Source organism: Mobula hypostoma, chromosome 4, assembly GCF_963921235.1.
Source record: "Mobula hypostoma chromosome 4, sMobHyp1.1, whole genome shotgun sequence".
NCBI classification, from domain to species: Eukaryota; Metazoa; Chordata; class Chondrichthyes; order Myliobatiformes; family Myliobatidae; genus Mobula; species Mobula hypostoma.
The window spans coordinates 805,801-822,797 of record NC_086100.1 but is presented as its reverse complement, the minus strand read 5'-3'; the positions used below and the strand labels follow the sequence as shown (position 1 = coordinate 822,797).

General features: G+C 42.7%; 1 protein-coding gene across 2 annotated transcripts in view; it reads left to right on the top strand.

Moving 5' to 3' along the window:
- The window catches only part of mynn (myoneurin), a 467,776-nt gene that overhangs the window by 174,989 nt on the left and 275,790 nt on the right, over nt 1–16,997 (top strand). Inside the window, exon 11 of one of the 2 annotated variants that reach the window (XM_063045221.1) lies at nt 9,922–16,343. The exons of the other annotated variant lie outside the window; for it this stretch is intronic. Coding sequence (XP_062901291.1) covers nt 9,922–10,784 — 863 coding nt within the window. The 3' untranslated portion in view covers nt 10,785–16,343. Of the gene's footprint in view, nt 1–9,921; nt 16,344–16,997 lie in introns of those variants that run through there. 2 annotated transcript variants of the gene reach the window in all.

The following is a 16,997-nucleotide window of genomic DNA, read 5'->3' as shown; positions in this document are numbered from 1 at the left end:
CCTCCAGGTGGTGCACAGCAGGGGTGATTGATAAGTTTGTGGCCCAAGGAAGAAGGAGATGAGTTATACAGCTCTCGTTACATGCATGTGCAGTTCAACTTTTTGAGTCAAAATGCAGAAAGTTTGAAGTTTCTCCATTTCTCCTTCTAACTTAGGCCATGAACTTATCAATCACCCCTACTGTGGACCACTTCTGGAGGTCCAAAATGCCGACTTCTACAAAGAAGGGATCCATATGCTTCATGACTGCTGGAATAAGTGTGCAAATGCAGGAAAGATAAATGTGCTAGGTTTTCTAAAATTGACTCCTTCTACCTTAGGCCACGAACTTATCAATCACCCCTCATATAGGTAAGAAATATTCCATTCAAATTTGCAGATGAGAATCAACCAATCAGACACCCCTTATTCAAATAATGCAGCACTGGAGAAGCTTCCAGTGCTTTTCAGAATCATACACATGTAACCACAGCGGGACACGCTGAACAACTGCATATATACACTGTGACCACTTGGAAGCACACGGAGCAGTTACTTATATATAAGTAATACAAGCAGACAATTATGATCATAAGACCATGAAATACAGGAGCAGAATTAGGCCATTTGACCTATTGAGTCTGCTCTGCTATTTCATCATGGCTGATCAATTTTCCTCTCAGCCCCAATCTCCTACCATCTCTCCATATCCCTTCATGTCCCAATCAAGAATCTATCAACCTCTGCCTTAAATATACGTAAAGTCTTGGCCTCCACAGCCATCTAGGGCAATGAATCCCGCACATTCACCACACTCAAGCTAAAGAAATTCCTCCTCATCCCCCTTCTAAATGGGCGTCCTATTCTGAGGATGTGTCCTCTGCTCCTAGACTCCCCCACTATAGGATACATCCTCTCCACGTGCCATGACGGTCTTATGCCCACTGTCAGGCAACAGAGATTAGGGACTGGGTCTGCAGCTATATCAGTATGTGAAATATTAACTCATCTGTCCTGGGCATTCACCATCACCACATCCCCCCGGAATGTTAACATAAAACGAGGGTCAGTCAGCTCACTCCCAAACCTACTTCCTTCATTCCCTCAAACCTCTTAGCTGAGTACTTCATCCCTTCCTCCTATGGCCTGATTTTCACAAATTACAGTGGCATGCAAAAGTTTGGGCACCCCTGGTCAAAATTTCTGTTACTGTGAATAGTTAAGTGAATAGAAGATGAACTCCAAAAGTCATAAGGTTAAAGACGAAACATTCTTTTCAATATTTTAAGCAAGATTAGTGTATTTTTTTGTTTTGTACAATTTTACAGTGAAAAAAAGGAAAGGAGCGCCATGCAAAAGTTTAGGCACCCCAAGAGATTTGAGCTCTCAGATAACTTTTACCAAGATCTCAGACCTTAATTAGCTTGTTAGGGCTATGGCTTGTTCACGGTCATCATTAGGAAAGGTCAGGTGATGCAAATTTCAAAGCTTTATAAATACCCTGACTCCTCAAACCTTGTCCCAACAATCAGCAGCCATGGGCTCCTCTAAGCAGCTGCCTAGCACTCTGAAAATTAAAATAAAGGATGTCTACAAAGCAGGAGAAGGCTATAAGAAGAGAGCAAAGCGTTTTCAGGTAGCCGTTTCCTCAGTTTGTAATGTAATTAAGAAATAGCAATTAACTGGAACGGTGGAGGTCAAGTTGAGGTCTGGTGACCAAGAAACCCTTCCGAGAGAACTGCTTGTCGGATTGCTAGAAAGGCAAATCAAAACCCCTGTTTGACCCCAAAAGACCTTCAGGAAGATTTAGCAGACTCTGGAGTGGTGGTGCATTGTTCTACTGTGCAGCGACACCTGCACAAATATGACCTTCATGGAAGAGTCATCAGAAGAAAACCTTTCCTGCATCCTCACCACAAATTTCAGCATCAGAAGTTTGCAAAGGAACATCTAAACAAGCCTGATGCATTTTGGAAACAAGTCCTGTGGACTGATGAAGTTAAAATAGAACTTTTTGGCCGCAATAAGCAAAGGTATGTTTGGAGAAAAAAGGGTGCAGAATTTCATGAAAAGAACACCTCTCCAACTGTTAAGCACGGGGATGGATCGATCATGCTTTGAGCTTGTGTTGCAGCTAGTGGCACGGGGAACATTTCACTGGTAGAGGGAAGAATGAATTCAATTAAATACCAGTAAATTCTGGGAGCAAACATCACATTGTCTGTAAAAAAGCAGAAGATGAAAAGAGGATGGCTTCTACAACAGGATAATGATCCTAAGCACACTTCAAAATCCACAATGGACTACCTCAAGAGGTGCAAGCTGAAGGTTTTGCCATGGCCCTCACAGTCCCCCGACCTAAACATCATTGAAAATCTGTAGATAGACCTCAAAAGAGCAGTGCATGCAAGACAGCCCAAGAATCTCACAGAACTAGAAGCCTTTTGCAAGGAAGAATGGGCAAAAATCCCCCAAACAAAAATTGAAAGACTCTTAGCTGGCTACAGAAAGTGTTTACAAGCTGTGATACTTGCCAAGGGGGGTGTTACTAAGTACTGACCATGCAGGGTGCCCAAACTTTTGCTTTGGGCCCTTTTCCTTTTTGTTATTTTGGAACTGTAAAAGATGGAAATAAAAAAGTAATCTTGCTTAAAATATTAAAGAAATGTGTCATCTTTAACTTTATACCTTTTGAAAATCTGGTCATCTTTTATTCGCTTAGCTATTCACAGTAACAGACATTTTGACCGGGGTCCCAAACTTTTGCACGGCACTGTACCTGCATATTGTAGTCCCCCATGACTATTGCAACATTGCCCCTTTGACATGTGTTTTCTCTCTCCCATCATTTGCAGCCCACATCCTGACTACCAGTTGGAGGCCTGTATCTAATTCCCATCAGGGTCTTTCTACTCTTGCAGATTTTTTAACTTTATACATAGATATTCTACATCTACAGATCCTATGTCACCTCTTCCTAAGGACTTGATTTCATTTTTTACTGTTACGTACCCTGTAACTGGGTTGCCAAACCAGCAGAAATGGACCACTTAGTTGGAGTCTGGTTTTAAAGAAGCTAATAAAGTTTTATTAAAGAAATAAGTAACACAGTATTCTAATCATAAGGATATAAATGCAACAGGTTAGCAATGATAAAACACACATGTACACAAAACTAGGGTAATAGGAATCAAACAAGCTCTATCGCAGTCTAGGGGTAAAATGATCAGTCTCAAGTGACACAGAGTTCAGTTCAGCTTAGCACAGTTCGCAGTAATCGCTGTTGTGCCGTTGGAGAGAGAGAGAGAGGATGATATGCAAATCTGATTCAGACAGACCTTGATGTTCTTCGCAGTTAGCTTTCGGGCGAACCCTGTTATGTCTTTTGTGGTCACCGACTGTGACTCCTCTGTTCCGGATACGACCGTTCTTCCGCAGTGAACCCGGTACCCAGGCAAGGGCGGACACACACCAGGTTCCCGCCGATCGTACCTTTTCACCCTGTGCGTCTATGGTCGGTTCCCGCAACCAGACCTCCAAACTCCTACCAACTTGTGGGGGCACACCGCTTTTCCAGGGTCTCGTTATCTTGTGATCTCGTGGTGTCTGTCGTGCCTTAGCGAACCTCTTCTTTTTATCCCCCTGCTGGGGTATCGCCTGTCCATCAAACTTCAAACAGTTCAGGTTCAAAGCAACCGGTCTGTCAATACTCGGACTGGTGTCTCTTTTCGTTATCTCTCTCTCCTCTCTCATTAACATTTTGAACGTTTCTCCATTTGTCTCCCTTATCTCTCTCATCAGCATCAATCTTCTGATAACTTGGTTTGTCGTCACATTACCAACAGAACCAGTTCACCCCCTCTGCCTACCTGCTACCATTTTGATACAATGTGTATCCAAAGATGTTACGCTCCCATCTATAATTTTCTTTCAACCACAACTCAGTGATGCCCACAATGTCATACCTGCCAATTTTTAAATGTGCTGCAAGATCATCTACCTTATTCTGTATACTGAGATCAACTGGGGTAGTGGGAGAAGGAATGGATGCCACAGTTCAGAATTCAGAGTTCAATTCCAGTGTCATTTGTAAGAAGTTTGTAAGTCCTTCCCATGAATATGTGGGTTTCCTCTAGGTGCTCTAGTTTCCCTTCCATGGTCCAAAGATGTAGGCTAATTGGTCATTGTAAATTGCCACGTGGTTGAGTTGGGGTTAATCTGGGGTTTGCTAGGTGGTGCATTTCGAAGGGCCGGAAAGGACAATACTGTGCTATACCTTTAAATCAATCAATCAATCAATGACAGGGAATTTAACTCCAACAAGTGCTAAATGTTACATTTTGAGAAGTTAAACCAGGACAGGATTTGCACAGTAAAAACAGGAATCCGGAGAATGTTGTAAAACAAAGTGACCTAGAGATACGAGTATATGGTTCTCCGAAAGTGAAGACACTGGCAGATAGGTTGGAAAAGAAATAATATAGTTCCCTTCATCAGTCAGGACACTGGGGACAGCAGTTAGAATGTCATCCTACAGCTGTACAAGACCTCATTTGGAGCATCAGGCATGGCTCTGGTCACCCAGCTATAAGAAATAGGAGCAGGAGTCGGCCATCTGGCCCATTGAGCCTGCTCCACCATTCAATAAGATCATGGTTGATCTGGCTATAGACTCATCTCCATCTACCTGCCTTTTCCCCATAACCCTTAATTCCCCTACTATGCAAAAATCTATCCAACCTTGTCTTAAACATATTTACTGACGTAGTCTCCACTACTTCATTGGGCAGAGATTCACCATTCTCTGGGAAAAGCAGTTCCTCCTCATCTCCATCCTAAATCCACTCCCCCAAATCTTGGGCTATGTCCCCTAGTTCTAGTCTCACCAATCAGTGGAAACAACTTTCCTGCCCCTATCTTATCTATCCCTTTCATAATTTTATATGTTTCTCATTCTTCTCTCATTCTTCTAAATTCCAGCAAGTACAGTCCCAATCGACTCAATCTCTCCTCATAGTCTAACCCCCTCATCTCTGGAATCAATCTGGTGAACCTCCTTTGCACCACCTCTAAAGCCAGTACATCTTACTTTTTCAAGTGGGAGGCCATTCAGGTGTGGCCTCGCCTGTACCCTGTACAGTTGCAGAATAACCTCCCTGCTCTTAAATTCAATCCCTCCAGTAATGAAGGCCAACATCCCATTTGCCTTCTTGAACGAAAGCCAATTTCCTCCGGGATTAATAAAGTATGGCTATGACTATAGTCTGCTGCACCTGCAAACCAACCTTTTGTGATTCATACACAAGCACTTCCAAGTCCTTCTGCACAGCACCATGCTGCAAATTTTTACTATTTAATAATAATCTGCTCTTTCATTTTTCCTTCCAAAGTGGTTGCCCTTGCATTTACCAACATTGTATTCCATCTGTCAGACTCTTGCCCACTCACTTAACCTATTGATATCTCTCTGCATATTACCTGTATCTTCTGCACAATTTGTTTTTCCACTCAATTTAGTATCATCAGATAACTTAGATACACTACACTCAGTCCCTCTTCCAGATCGTTAATGTATATCGTGAACAGTTTTGGGCCCAGCACCGAACCCTGCAGCACACCACTCACTAACGATTGCCAACCAGATTAACACCCATGTATCCCAACTCTCTGCCTTTTATTAGTCAACCAATCCTCTATCCATGCTAATACATCACCCCCAACTCTATTCTTCCTTAGCTTATGGATAAGTCCTTATCTTATGCAGCACCTTTATGCAAAGTATAAAGTATAAAACATCTTCTGGAAATCTAAGTAAATAACGTCTATTTGTCCCCCCATCCACTGTGCTCATTATATCCTCAAAGAACTTAGTCAAGCAGGACCTACCTTTGCTGAATCCATGCTGCAACTGCTTGACAGATCCATTTCTTTCCAGATGCCTTGCTATTTCTTCTTAATAATAGCTTCAAGAATTTTCCCAACTACAGATGTTAAACTAATTGGCCTATAGTTACCTGCCTTTTGCCTACATCCTTTTTCAAACAGTGGCGTGACATTCGCCGTCTTCAAGTCTGTCAGGATCTGCCCAGAGTCCAGAGAATTTTGGTATATTATCAGCAAAGCCTCTATTATAACCTGCCATTTCTTACAGTACCCTGGGATGCATTCCATCAGGACCAGGGAATTTATCTAACTTCAGGCCCGCAAGTTTGCTCAGCATTACCTCTTTAGTGATAGCTATTGTATCAAGGCCCTCACCTCCCATCGCATCCATAACATCTCTCTTTGGCATGTTAGACGTGTCCTCCACCGTGAAGACCGACACAAAATAGTCATTCAAAGCCTCTGCAATTTCCTTATTACCCAATATCAATTTCCCCTTCTCATCCTCCAAGGGTTCACTTTTGCCACCCTTTTCCACTTCATATAATTATAAAAACCTTTACTGTCTGTTTTTATATTTTGTGTTAGTTTATTTTCATAATCTATCTTCCCTTTCTTTATTGCTCGCTTTGTGGTTCTTTGTTGCTTTTTAGTCTTCCCACTCTTCCAGTTTCCTACTACTCTTGGTGAACCTTGGACTCCCCTTCGTAAATCCATGCTGACTCGGACCAATCCTGTTACTGCTATCCAAATGTGCCACTATTTCATCTTTTATAATTGACTCCAGCGTCTTCCCCACCACTGATGTCAGGCTCACTGGTCTATAATTCCCTGTTTTGTCTCTCCCTCCTTTCTTAAAAAGTGGGATAACATTAGCTACCCTCCAATCCTCAGGAACTGATCCTGAATCTATAGAACATTGGAAAATGATTATCAATGCGTCCACGATTTCTATACATAATATAGAAGAAAAAAATAATGATAAATAAGTAAATCAATTACGGTATATGCATATAAAATAGATATAAATTGTGCAAAAAACAGAAATAATATATATTAAAAAAGTGAGATAGTGTTCAAGGGTTCAATGTCCATTAAGGAATCGGATGGCAGAGGGGAGGAAGCTGTTCCTGAATCGCTGAGTGTGTGCCTTCAGGCTTCTGTACCTCCTGCCTGATGGTAGCAGTGAGAAAAGGGCATGCCCTGGGTGCTGGATGTCCTTAATAATGAATGCTGCCTTTCTGAGACTCCGCTCCCTGAAGATGTCCTGGGTAGTTTGTAGACTAGTACCCAAGATGGAGCTGACTATATTTACAATGCTCTATAGCTTCTTTTGGTCCTGTGTAGTAGCCCCCTCCACAACCCCATAGCAGACAGTGATGCAGCCTGTCAGAATGCTCTCCATGGGATATGGAACAAATGAACTTTTTTTTCTTCTCTCTCTCTTTCTCTCTTTTTTCTCCCCCCCACTTCCCCCTCCCCTCTCTCTCTCCCTCTCTCTCCCCCTCTCTCTCCCTCTTCTCCCCCTCTCTCTCTCCCTCCCTCTCCACCACCCCAGGCAGCTCATTCCAGGCACCCTCCACTCTCTGTGGAAAAGAACTTGCCCCTCATATCTCCTTTGAAATTACCTGCTCTCACCTCAAATGCTCAAATCATCCTCTGGCATTAGAGATTTCGACCCTGGGAAAAAAAACTGTCCTGTCTACTCTATCTATCCCTCTCATCATCTTATAAACCTCTATCAGATCTCTCCTCAGCCTTTGCAACTGCAGAGAAAACAACCTAAATTTGATATAGCACATGTGCTGCAACCCCTTAAGGACATCCTTGACCCTGGCATCTGGGAGGCAACACAGCATGTTGGAGTCTCCGTTGCAGTCTGTCTGTCTGTCTGTCTCTCACTCTCCAGCCTTCTGTCACTTCAGGCCTCCTCCTTAACCTGCTGCATGTCCAAGGTACAGGAATTCTGCAGATGCTGGAAATTCAAGCAACACACATCAAAGTTGCTGGTGAATGCAGCAGGCCTGGCAGCATCTCTAGGAAGAGGTACAGTCGACGTTTCAGGCCGAGACCCTTCGTCAGAACTAACTGAAGGAAGAGATAACTTATGACTTAAGGATTGAAGGGTGCCCATTCAGAACAGGGATGCGAAGAAATTTTTTTAGCCAGAGGGTAGTAAATCTATGGAATTTGTTGCCACAGGGGCAGTGGAGGCCAAGTCATTGAGTGTATTTAAGGCAGAGATTGATAGGTATCTGAGTAGCCAGGGCATCATAGGTTATGGTGAGAAGGCGGGGGAGTGAGACTAAATGGGAAAATGGATCAGCTCATGATAAAATGGCGGAGCAGACTCGATGGGCCAAATGGCGGACTTCTGCTCCTTTGTCTTATGGTCTTATGGTCTTATGGTCTAAGGCATATGACATGCTTGCCTTTTTTAGTTCACATGTCAGGAAATTATGTTGCAACTTTATGAAACTCTAGTTAGGCTGCATACAGTTCTGGTCGTCTCATAGGAAGGGTGTTGAGGCTTTGGAGAGGGTGCAAAAGGGGTTTACAAGGATGTTGCCTGGATTAGAGAGGTTGCTATAACAAGTGTCTGGTAAAACTTGGATTGTTTACTCTGAGGGGAGAGCTGAGAGACGTTTATAAGTTTATAGACAGAGCAGACAGATGATAACTTTTTTCCCCCAGGGTTAAAATGTCTAATACCAGAGGGCATGCATTTAAGATGAAAGGAGACATGAGAGGCAAGTTTTTCACACAGAGAGTGGTGGGTGCCTGGAATGTGCTGCCTGGGGTGGTGGTAGAGGCAGATACATCAGTGGCTTTTAAGAAACATTTAGATAAGCACATGAATGTGAGGAAAATGAAAGGATGTGGACATTGTGTAGGCTGAAGGGATTAGTTTAGTTGGCCATTTGATTTCTAATTTAATTGGTTTGGCACATCAGTCTGGGCTAAGGGGCCCTTTCCGGTGTTGTACTGTTCTCTGTTCTAGGTTCTAATTACACTGGAGGAGCATACCACTGCCATCTCAAGTCCAGCAAGATTTTGCCACCGATCAGTGTTGTCAGCAAAACTGCTAAGAAAGCTTCAGCACTTAACCCTCAAACACAGCACTGCAGCCTCACCATCGGCCACTCTCACCATAGCTGTTCCTTTCTTGCATATTGTTGTTATGGATTAGCCTCGTTCTCCAATCCCCCTTCCAACTTCCCTTTGACTAATTGAGATCATCTATAAATAGCCCATGGTAGTGTACCAGTTAGCGCAATGCTATTACAGCTCAGGGTGTTGAAGTTCAGAGTTCAATTTCTCTGTAAGCAAGTTTTTGTATGTTCCTTTCTGTGAACTGCATGGGTTTCCTCTGGGTGCTCTGCTGTCCTCCCACAGTCCAAAGATGTACCAGTTAGTAGGTTAATTGGTCATTGTCAATTGTTCCATGATTAGGCTTGGGTTAGTTAAATTGGTGGGTTGCTGGTGACACGTCTTGAAGGGCCTGTTTCACATTCTATCTCTAAATAAATAAAAAATAACTCCAATTCCTACTCATTCTGTACCTGATGCTTAATAGAGATAGTCACGCCAACATCCTATGTAACCAGCACTTGTATACTGTTGTAGCATGACCACATTAATATCTTCAGTATTATTAACCAGCCTAGTATCATGCGTTTTATGTGTATAACCAGAACTAATATCCTGTATGGTCAGTGCTTACACAGTGTTCAATTTAATGTCCTGCATAATTGGTGTTTACACCAGTGTCGAATTTAATGTTATGTATAGTGTGCTTACAGTGTCTGTATAGTCATATAGTCTGTGCATGTATCCTGTCTGGCCACCATGTTCACTTCTGACTGCATTCTGGTCACCGGCAAGCTTAAAGGGAGTGCGAAGTTTCTGATCATTGTTTGTGCTTAAAATGGAAGGAGTGAGTGACTATAGAATGGTTAATGGAATTGTGATGGGTATGACACACAACACACTGTTGGATGTTGTGTGCCTGTGTTCTGTAACTAGAGCGCTGACCTCTCTTTTATTTGTTACTGATAGTCTGTGGGAAGCCGGTTCGAACCTTGCCTTCTCTCTACAAGCGCATCATCGGAGGGTTGAGTGCTCGCCCAGGCTTCTTCCCCTGGCAGTTACTGGTGGTGGTAGAGGACATGACCCGAGTCCCGCAGGACAAGTGGTTTGGGAGTGGGGCCTTGCTTTCCAGACGGTGGGTACTGACGGCAGCCCACGTACTGCGGTCTCAGAGGAGGGACAATTCTATCACTCTGGTCCCCAGTGAATATGTCACCATCTACCTGGGACTCCACAATGTCCAGCAAAAGGAAGAAGCCATAAAGAGGATGGTCGAGAAAATAATCGTACACAAGGCCTTTGATCCCAGGACTTACAACAATGACATTGCTCTGGTAAAGATGAAAGAGAAGGTGACTATGAATGATTTTGTGATGCCCTTGTGTTTGCCCAGACTTCAGGAGACTGATGGACCACTACCAAACACTCTAGGGGTGGTGGCTGGGTGGGGAATCACCGACCCTAACGTGACCATTGATGATGGCATTGGAGGTGGTCAGGCAATGCTGTCAGATGTCCTGCAGTATGTGAAGCTGCCAGTCACTCTTCAGGCAGAGTGTAAGAGCAGCTATGAGTCGCGCTCAGACACCTACAATGTTACAGATAACATGTTCTGTGCTGGATTCTATGAGGGTGGACGAGACACGTGTCTGGGAGACAGCGGAGGGGCATTCATTACATTTGACTCTGCCACTGAGAGCTGGGTAGCTCAGGGTTTGGTCTCTTGGGGTGGCCCTGAAAAGTGTGGCAGCAAACGGGTCTATGGCGTTTACACCAAGATTTCCAAATATTCATTGTGGCTGAAGGAGAAAATGAGCAATTCATCTGAATAATTTCTGATGCTAAAGTATAATCACTTGGTTATATTTCCCAAAAATATCTGCACATGGGTCTGGGTCCTGAGGGACCCTCACCCAGGGAAAGGGCTTTGAATATAAAAATCAAACATTTATGCAAAATCACGTCACTGGTTAGGCCTCAGCTAGAGCACTGTCTTCAGTTCTGGACTCCAGCAGGAATGCTAGGGAAGGTGCAGAGGAAAGCAAGTGGAATTATATTAAGGATATCAGTGCATTATGTACAGGGGCTGGAGGAAGAGAACAATCATATCAGCAAAGCTTTGAGTACAAGAGAGTCATTAAAAACTGAGGGATTCCAACTCAAGTTCAGTTGTCATTCAACCATACACATGTATATAGCTAAACAAAACACTATTCCCAGGTGCAAAACTCAGTACCAACAGTAGGAGGGAGGGCATTAGATTTTTGGATCATTGGGCTCTCTTCCAGGGAAGGTGGGAAGGGGTCTTGTATCCTAACAGGAAGGTTTGTTAATGCTGCAAGCTGGAGTTTAAACTAGACTTGCGGGGGAATGGGAACCAGAGTGCCAGATACTTTGTGGAGAGGTTGTGGAGACAGATGTAGGTAAGATCTCAGACAAATTCAGGAATCAAAAGGTTGAGCATGGTGCAACTAGTGTCCTGAGCTGTGTACATTTCAATGGAAGAAGTATCGGAAGGAGGGTGGATGATCTCAGGGCATGGATCAAACCAGGAGTTATGACGTTGTAGCCATGAGTGAGATTTGGTTGCAGGGGGTACAGGACTGGCAGCTCAATATTCCAGGGTTCTTTTCTTTTAGATGGGACAGAGTGGGAGGGACTAAAGGAGGAAGAGTGATATTACCAATCAGGGAAAATGTTATAACAGTACTCCGTCATGATGGACTGGAAAACTCGACTAATGGGTGAAACTGAGAAATAAGAAAGATATGACCACCTTAATGGGGCTATATTACAGACCACCCAACAGTCCTAGGGATTTAGAGGAACAAATTTGTAAAGAGATCGCAGACTGTTGCAAGAAACAAGGTTTCTATAGCAGGTAATTTTAACTTTCCAGATATCAGCTGGGAATCCCATACTGTAAAAGGACTGAATGGGATAGAGTTTGTCAGAAATGTTCAGGAAAGTTTCCTTCATCAGTATGTAGAAGTCCCAATGAGAGAGCATGCGATACTGGAACAACATACACAAAATGCTGGTGGAACGCAGCAGGCCAGACAGAATCCATAGGAAGAAGCACAGTCAACGTTTCAGGCCGAGACCCTTCGTCAGGACTGGATCTGCTATTAGGGAATGAGACAAGGCAGATGTCCGAAACTTATGTAGAGGAACACTTTGCATCCAGTGTCCACAATGCCTTTAGTTTTAAAGTAAATATGCAAAAGATAGTTCTGGTCCTTAAGTTGAGATTCTAAATTGGAGATGGGCTAATTTTGATAGTATCATAAATGATAGAGCAATTGTGGACTGGGACAGGCTATTTTCTGGCAGAGGTGTACTTGGGTAGTGGGAGGCCTTCAAAAACAAAATTTTGTGAGTATAAAGCTTGTACGTGCCTGTCAGAATAAAAGGTAAAAGATAACAAGTGTAAGGAACCTTGGTTTTTAAGATATATCGAGACCCTAGCTAAGAGGGAAAAAAAAGGTGCATAGCAGGTATAGGCAAGTAGGAATGAATGAAATGCAAGAGAAAGAATCAGGAAGGCTAAAAGAAGGCATGAAGTTTCCCTAGCAGACAAGGAGAAGAATCCGAAGGTATTCTACAGGTATGTTAAAAGCAAAAGGATTGTAAGGGACGAAAATGGTCCACTGGATCTTTTAAAGACAGTATTCATTGCACTACCAAAGAAACCAGGTGCAACAGAGTGTGAACAACACAGTTTAATGAGCCACCTCACAAAAATTCTACTTAAAATCATCATGCTCAGAATAAGAAACAAAATTAAACCAGAGATCAGTGAAGAGCAGTGCGGCTTTGTCGAAGGCAAGGAAACATCAAATGGAATATTGTCGAAAGGTCAATAGAAGTACAACAAGACCAATACTTCTGTTTCATTGACTACACAAAAGCCTTTGACACAGTGAGACACCAAGTCATCATGAAAATGCTTAAAGATATTAATATCGATGGAAAAGATCTAAGAATAATCAGGAATCTCTACTGGCAACAAAGTGCAGCCATACGGATAGACAACAAGATTGGTGAATATCAGCCAATAAAGCGAGGAGTCAGACAGGGTTGTGTTCTATCACCAGACCTGTTCTCCCTGTACAGTGAGAACATCATGAGAACTATACAAGACCTAGCTGGAATAAGTATAGGAGGATACAATATCAACAACCTCCGCTATGCAGATGATACAGTACTGATAGCAAACAGTGAAGTAAATTTACAGAAACTAGTATCTACCATCAACACAGAGAGCGAAAGACTTGGCCTAACCGTAAACAAAAAGAAAACTGAAGTAATGGTAATATCAAAGAAACCTGATATCCTAAACTGTGGGATCGTATTGGGAAATGAAATCCTGAAACAAGTTCACAACTTCAGGTACCTTGGATCATGGGTAACATCTGATGGCAAATGCGAAACAGACATAAAAGCAAGAATAGCAATGACAAGAACAGCATTTACAGAAATGAGAAACATCCTAACGAACAAGAAAATAGCAATTGACATCTGCCTTAGAACTCTCAGCTGCTACATTCTTCCTATATTGATGTATGGCTGCGAGTCATGGACCACCACAAATGCAATGGAAAAAAGAATCAATGCAGCAGAGATGTGGTTGCTCAGAAGAAAGCTATGCATATCATATACGGACAGGATAACCAACGAGGAAGTTCTACAGAGAACAAAAACAAAATGTACATTACTTAAAAAAATTCAGAAAACTGCAATTAAAATTCTTTGGACACATCATGTGAAGAGAGATGTTAGAACATTTAGTTACAACTGGAAAGCTGGAAGGAAAAAGAAGCAGAGGTGACAGAGAATGAAAATGACAGATGGAATAACATCATGGTTAGAAACAGGGGAGGCAACAACTACAATTCGGAGGGTCAGGGACTGTGATGGATAGAGAGACATGATCGTCCACGCCGAACAGCAAGGCACCTGAATGATGATGATGTTATGCAATGAACCAGAATTGATTAGAGAGATTAAGGTAAAAGAATCCCGAGGAGAAAATGATCGTAATATGATCAAATTCACCCTGAAGCTAAAGTTAGAAGTATCAGTATTACAGTGGAGTAAGGGGAATTACAGAGGAGTTGGCCAAAATTGATAGGAAAAGAACACTGGCAAGGATGATGGCAGAGCAGCAATGGCTGAAATTTCTGGAAGCAATTTGGAAGGCACAGGATATATACATACCAAAGAGGAAGAAGTATTCTAATGGCAAGATAACACAACTGTGGCAACAAGAGAAGTCAAAGCCAACATAAAAGCCGAAGTGGGAGCATATAATAGAGCAAATATTAGTGGGAAGTTAGAGGATTCGGAAGCTTTTAAAAACCAACAGAAGGCAACAATGAAGGTCATTAAGAAGGTAAAAATGGGTACAAAAGTAAGCTAACCTAAAGAGGATACCAAAAGTTTCTTCAGATACAAAAAGTGTAAAAGAGAGATGAGAGTGGATATTGGACCACTGAAAACGATGCTGGAGAAGTAGTAATGGGAGACAATGAAATAGCAGACAAACTGAATAAGTATTTTGCATCAGTCTTCACTGTGGAAGACACGAGCAGTATGGTGGAAGTTCCAAGTCAGGGGCATGAAGTGTGTGAAGTTACCGAAACTAGAGAGAAGGTTCTTGGGAAACTGCAAGGTCTGAAGGTGGTAGATAAGTTACTTGGCCCAGATGGTATACACCCCAGAGTTCCGAAAGAGTTGGCGAAAGAGATTGTGGAGTAATGATCCTTCAAGAATCAGTAGATTCTGGAATGGTTCCAAAAGACTGGAAAATTGCAAATGTCACACCCACTCTTCAAGAAGGGAGAGAGGCAGAAAAAAGGAAAGTATAAGCCAGTTAGTGTGACCTCAGTGGTTGGGAAGATGTTGGAGTCGATTATTAAGGATGAGGTCTCGGGATACTTGGAGGTACATGATCAAATAGGCTGTAGTCAGCATGGTTTCAAGGGAAAATCTTGCCTGCCAGATCTGTGGAATACTTTGAAGAAATAGCAAACAGGATTAACAAAGGAGAATCGGCTGATTTGTGTGCCTATCGAACATTGAAAGGCCTAGATACAGTGGATGTGGAGAGAATGTTTCCGGGAGTCTAGGACCAGAGGGCACAGCCTTAGAATAGAGGGATATCCATTTAGAACAAAGATGAGGAAGAATTTCTTGAACCAGAGAGTAGTGAATCTGTGGAATTCATTGCCACAGAAGGCTGTGAAGGTCAAGACATTGGATATATTTATAGAAACATAGATAGAAACAGAGAAAACCTACAGCCCAATACAAGCCCTTTGGCCCACAAAGCTGTGCCAAACATGTCCTTACCTTAGAACTACCAAGGCTTACCCATAGCCCTCTATTTTTCTAAACTCCATGTACCTATCTAGGAGTCTCTTAAAAGACCCTACCGTTTCCACCTCCACCACCACCGCCGGCAGCCCATTCCACGAACTCACCATTCTCTGTGTAAAAAACCTACCCCTGTCATCTCCTCTGTACCTACTTCCAAGCACCTTAAAACATTTCAGCCCTGGGAAAAAGCCTCTGACTATCCACATGATCAATACCTCTCATTATCTTGTACACCTCTATCAGGTCACCTCTCATCTTCCGTCACTCCAAGGAGAAAAGGCCGAATTCACTCAGCCTATTCTCATAAGGCATGCTCCCCAATCCAGACAACATCCTTGTAAATTATGGCAGAGGTTGATAGGTTCTTGATTAGTTGGGGTGTCAAAGGTTATGGGGGGGAAGGCAGGTGAATGGGGTTGAGGGTTAATAAATCAGTCATGATAGATCCGATGGGCCACATAGCCCAATTCTGCTCCTGTGCCTTATGGCATTGTGATTATGTTGGTAGATTTCTTAAAGCAGCAGGAAGTATAGACAGACTCAGTGGAGGGGAGGCTGGTTTTTCCAATGTCAGGGAGAGAAGCAGGAATGAAGTGCTGAGGCCAGGATTGGATCGATCTTGGTTAGACTGGATGATGGAACAAAGTGAAGGGGCTAAATGGTATATTCCAGATCCAGATTCTTGTGTGCAGATGTAACTCCATTCCAGAGTGATTTGCAATGGGAACTATTACCAATGGCACCCATGAAGAAGATGAAAATGTACAGCATCAAAACACCCAACTGGTGAGAGGCAGTGTTATACTCAAGCAATCCTCTTCTCACATTAAGAAGTCCTGCGACTCTTCAGTGTATTTACATGTGTTTCTGAAATTAATCATTGCTGATTGCCTCAACAGCTGTTTGTATGGTTAAGCTTCACATTCTCATTGCTCTCTGTACATTATGCAATCAATTAAAATAAAGGCTCACTTGCAGCATAAACCATGGACCTGTGTAAGTTCCACAAAGTCCATGAGGCTGACTCTCACTTCAAGATTCTGGATTGTTTCATGTCATTTTCAGCACACAAGTGTAAAGCAGAACCACATAACTGTTACTCCAGATCTGATGCAGTATTAAAAAAACACAATTAGATAAAGAACACAATGATTATTTAAAAGCGCACAATAAATATAAATAGATATATATACATAGATTGATCATATGTCCATAAAGTGACGCTAGGCACAGGAGTGTCTGTACATAAGGTGACTGATAGAGGTGATAAAGTAGTGGTGGTTGGGGGTGTGGAGGGTTGGGTTAGTGGGTGGAGGTGTTAATCAGCCTTACTGCTTGGGGAAAGGGAACTGTTTTTGAGTCTGGTGGTCCTGGCGTGGATGCTGCATCGCCTCCTCCCTGATGAGAGTGGGACAAACAGTCCATGATCAGGGTGGATGGGATCCTTCATAATGTTCCTAACCCTTTTCTGTCAGCTTTCATCATATATCCTTGATGGCGGGTAGGCTGGTAGTAGTGATGTGTTTGACAGTTTTGACTACACATTGTAGAGTGTTCCTGTCCATTGGAGTGCACTTTCCACACTGTGCAGTGATCCAGCTTATTTTGTTGCTACAACATCACATTATTAGAATACTACAGTGTGCCTCAATTCACACTATTTG